The 4,878-nt window shown below is 35.2% G+C and overlaps 1 protein-coding gene across 1 annotated transcript; it reads right to left on the bottom strand.

Annotated features, from left to right (window-relative positions):
* Window positions 1-3,997: 3,997 nt before the first annotated feature.
* Window positions 3,998-4,627, bottom strand: LOC118756752. Its single transcript, XM_036491497.1, has one exon. The coding sequence runs from the start codon at window positions 4,625-4,627 to the stop codon at window positions 4,028-4,030; it is 600 nt and encodes a 199-aa protein (XP_036347390.1). The 3' UTR covers window positions 3,998-4,027.
* Between the last annotated feature and the right edge of the window lie 251 nt (window positions 4,628-4,878).

Below are 4,878 nucleotides of genomic sequence, written 5' to 3'. Positions count from 1 at the left end.
GTTCTAATTACATTTATGTTATTCTGTTTCCCTCTATCTTCATTTTTTATCTTTATGTTCTATCGATAAAAAAAAACGATAGCAACATCCATCAAAATATCGACAACAAAATCGATGGAAATTCGATAATAATGTCGATAGCAAAATCCATAATAATATTGGTAGCAAAATCGATAAAAATATCGATAAAAATATCAGTAGTAAAATCAACAAACAAACAAAAATATCGGTAACAAAATCGATAATAGAAGCGATAACAAAAATCGATTAGAAAATCTATAAAAATATCGATAATAAAATCTATAAAAATTTCTATTAACAAATCGATAAAAATATTGATAAATAATCGATAACAAAATCGATAAGTAATCGATAAATATTCGATAACAAAATCCATAAATATGCGATAACAAAATCGATAAATAATCGATAACAAAATCGACAAATATTCCATAACAAAATCGATAAATAAACGATAACAAAATCGATGAAACTATCGATAATAAAACAATAACAATATCAATGACAAAAATCCATTAGAGTATTCACGAAAATATCGACAATAATATCGATAACAAAATTGATAAATAATCGCTAAAAAAATCGATAAGTAGTTGATAATTATATCGATAGTAAATTCGATAAAAATATTGATGTTACTATCGATAACAAAACCAATAACAATATCGATAAAAAATGATAACAGAATCTTTAAAAATACCGATAAACGATAACAAAATCGGTAAAAATGTGGATAACAAAATCTATAAAAATGGCGATTATTATATCATAAGTTCCGAAAATTTCGATAGAAAAATCGATATCTTAATATCTTTAGAAATTTCGATATCAAAGTTGATAAAAAATATCGATAACAAAACCGATAACAAAAATATCGATAAGTCCCGAGAATTCCGAAAATATCGAAAATCCCAAAATAGTTCCCAGATTGAGTCTCTGCATATCTATCTATATCCTTTTCTCTATAATTACCTTTATTTTAATCTTTCTTGCTCAATCATCATCTTTACTTTTATCGGTATCCTCATCCTCATCTTTTTCTTTGTATTTATCTTTGTTTTTACCTTTATGCTCATCTACATATTCCACTTCACCTTTGCCCTTATATTAGTATTTAAATTTACCTTGGTCTTCATTTTTGCCTTTATCTTTCGCGCCTTTGTTTTTGTTTTTATTTTTACCTTGACCTTTATCCTTCATCTATGTACGTACTCACCTTTACTTTCAATCTTGTATTGGCCTTTTCTAAGTGTTATCCTTTAACCTTTTTTTTAATTAATACCATGTGCATACACTCAAGAAGCACTTGTTTCAGCCTCAACCAATTCCGTTGCATCATTTCCGTTGCACCATTTCCGTTGCACCATTTCCGTGTGCAATTTCCGCTAAATTTGCCAATTTACTCCAAACCAACTAACCGCCGCTAAAGAAGTTTCACTTCAATAAATAAAAAGTCTGTAATTCGACAGGAATCTGACTCAGATTTCAGAATTTGGTATAGTAATGATCCTCCATGAATTTCACCTTCCCTGCGATAATTCTATGAGGTCGCGCATCAAGCGTTTATGTATTTATTTCATAGGAATAACACGTAAGAAAATGATTTATTCTCTTTTGAGGTAAATATAATTTTCCAGAGTCAATCAAAACCGTCTAAACTACAAGTATACTGATTACGAACGTAGAGCATGATTTTAAAAGTTCATGATAGCGAATCCGATATGGCGATCAAAAAATTAAAATCGATTCGATCCGCTAAGAACGTTTTCCTCTTGAGGACGCTTATTACGAATCTGAGGCCAGGTTGGAAAAACTCAAAATGGCGGTACCAAAATGGCGGCAAAAAATATTAAATCTTTACAATCAACGTCTTAAGGTCTCTGATTACGAATCTTAAACCAAATTTATTAGTTAAAATATAATTCGATTTGAAATCTGTTCGCTCTTTTTTATAACTCCATTAAATTAGTTACAATTATAAGTATTTTAATTTAGGATAAATTACTACTATCTGGAAAATTCCAAAGAATAAATTTGAAAGTCCGTGAAAAATAGTACCAAATAGTCACTTTATGCCGTATGGATAACTTTCGGTTTAATAATAATAATAATAGATCTGGCGCTCACACATATGCTAGTGTTTGGCCGAACTTCTTCTCCGATTTGTGGCGACTCCGCACGGCGATTGTTTTTTATGAGAAGCTATTTGTCATTGCAGAAATGTACTCCATGGTTGTTTTAAAATTAACCGCCATACGCTTTAGCTTATTATTATTCATAAGGTGGGATAAAATGTCTTTTCCATATAAGGGCCTGAACAGTCGCGGATTTCAGAGTACCTCATTCAATTTTTGCAATATTGAACTTTTTTTTCCTTTTTGTGAGGTTTTTAGCGTTTTATTTTCATATTCTGCTGCCGAAGGGTACTTTAGCAAAATAAAGCATCTAATGTACATATATACACACATATGCATGCATTAGTTAGTAAACCGCGAAATCGAAATCAAAATTCTAGAGTTTACATATTAATTAAGAAATTTGACCTTTTATTATTACAAGCTTTTATTTAATTTGCTCTGTATACATATATGTATGTATGTATGTTTCAGGGCATGACCTAGAGACTTGAAAATTCACAGTTGGCTCAAAACCCGATACTAATGTTAATCCGATAGGTTTCGTAGGAGTCGAGATATTTGAAAACCCCGTATTTAAATATAGTCCGATTCGGTTCATATTTAGAACGTCATGAGTACATACGTTCTACTACATGAAAAGGAATAACTCCACTAAAAACTTGTCCGATAGGTGGCGCACGAGTCCATATATATGGTAAACCAGCATTTATGGTCCGATTTCGTTCATATTTAGAAAGATTGCTCTAAAAATATTTGTTTTTACAATTTATTTGCAAAAAAAAATAATTTTCTCCAGTTCGCTCTATAAAGGTAAAATATTCCTACTCCGTTTCTCCAGTCAGAAGTTGACTAAATACTACAGTTGTACAGAAGTACACCAAATTGTTGGACTTCATTGCACTCATACAAAACGCACACACATACACATTCAGTAGTGTATACGATCCTTCGAATCATGCCATTACAATTTTTTTCTTGCCGTCATTCAAAGACCAAGGTGGACAAGGCCATAAATGTCAAGCGATGTTATTTAATGCCTTCGGACTAACACCCACTTTTGTGTTTTGTTATTGTTTTATTGTGTCTTCTATAATGGCATCAGGTTAGTTGCACTTCGTGTTCTGCCTTCGCGGCCAGCGGTGAGTGGAAACTTCAATTTGTTGCAAAAGAAATAAATCTTGAAAGGTTCGTTGAGTCGGCTCGTTATTTGCGCATTGTTTCGCTATTTACGACAACACCTCAACACATTGTTATCCCGAAAGTGCCGTTGTTGTCTGTACTGCCTGCCCTACAACCACTTCGCATGTCGTGTGTCACAATCTCGCTAGGTCCATTGATTCTCATTAACCAAAGCAGCCACGCCAACTAAATTTCAAGCTTGCGTGCTTATGGTCACAGGACCCCCGCCCACACTCATTACAGTTTATTCCCCACTCGTTTTTGGTTAATGTACGCAAGGTATGGGGAATTGTCCCAAAAGACTCTTCTGCGCCGGAAATTTGTCAAATTACGGAAACAAAAAAAATAAAAGAATCCAGTAACAGTAATTAGAACTTTCCGCTGAAGAATGTTTATAACTCTGTTCAATTAAGGATCTGAGGAATGATGGTCGTAACTGAGTTATTGCTTTTTCGCAATCAACGGTCGCTTTGGTGTTGCCATATTGTTTGATAGGCCTTCCTAAGCAATTCGCCCTGAATAATCCAAACATACATACATACATACATATAAGATCTCCGCTTAGTCATTCAAGCGGCATAGTTTTTATTTAGTACTAAAATTTTACAGTTCACAAACAATTTCCACTCAACACAAAAACTACCAAACGCCTATGCAATATGCACCTGTTTTTGCTGAACAGCTCCACCCTATTGGCGGCGGGGGGCCGAGCGACTGCGAGCCCGCAAATAACCATGGTCGTCCATTGAGCTATTGCCGTGGGAACTGTAGCAGTCGCAGTTGCACGTATGGGATCTTTTACGACGCTCACCAGCCGAATCGCCCGCATTCTCTTCCTCCTCGCTGTAGATATCTCTCGATTTTTTACTCCTGCGATCGTCGCGGTTATTCACTCTTTTGGACTTCAGCGACTGTCGCGATGGCGCGTGCACACCACTTGGCTTTCTTTCGCTGGTTTTATTCGATTTCGGCTCCGGAGGTATGTCTCCACTGTCCACACTTTCGTAGCTTTGGGCGCTGGCAACTTCGTCGTCCTCATCTTCCTCGGAACTCTCCTCCAAGGCATCAACAGCGTCACAGACTCGGTAATAAAACTCATTGTGCTTCAGTACAATCCCATAGCGGACTACTTCATTCAGTGTCTCCTCGACCAGTTTCTTCACCTTCTCCTCCGGCTGTGAATAGGTTTTTGCCATGTAACGCACAATTTTATCGATGGTTACGGGCTCTTTGAAAACGGAAAGCGCCTCCATCACTTCTTTTGCTTGAAGGCTCGTAGTTGTAGGCATTTTGGATTTAGCTTCAGTTGATATTTATAAATATGGGTATCTTTTTAATTATTTTTATTACAAGAATTTTTTCTTTATCTTCAGAGAAAAATATTTTATTTATTTTTTAATTTGTTTCTTGACAAAAAATTACACACTAATCGATTGCTTGTTTCTTTTACTTTTCTTGAGCTGGTGCAAGGACTCAAAGTAGAAAGCACCTGGCAACTCCTGCATCTAGGAGAACTACAGTGGGGGGGGGGGGGGGGGGG

The sequence above is a fragment of the Rhagoletis pomonella genome, unplaced genomic scaffold (assembly GCF_013731165.1).
Source record: "Rhagoletis pomonella isolate Grant_MI unplaced genomic scaffold, Rhpom_1.0 Rhpom_scaffold_11988, whole genome shotgun sequence".
Taxonomy (NCBI): domain Eukaryota; kingdom Metazoa; phylum Arthropoda; class Insecta; order Diptera; family Tephritidae; genus Rhagoletis; species Rhagoletis pomonella.
The sequence above is the reverse complement of the archived record's forward strand: the minus strand, read 5'-3'. Positions and strand labels throughout refer to the sequence as shown.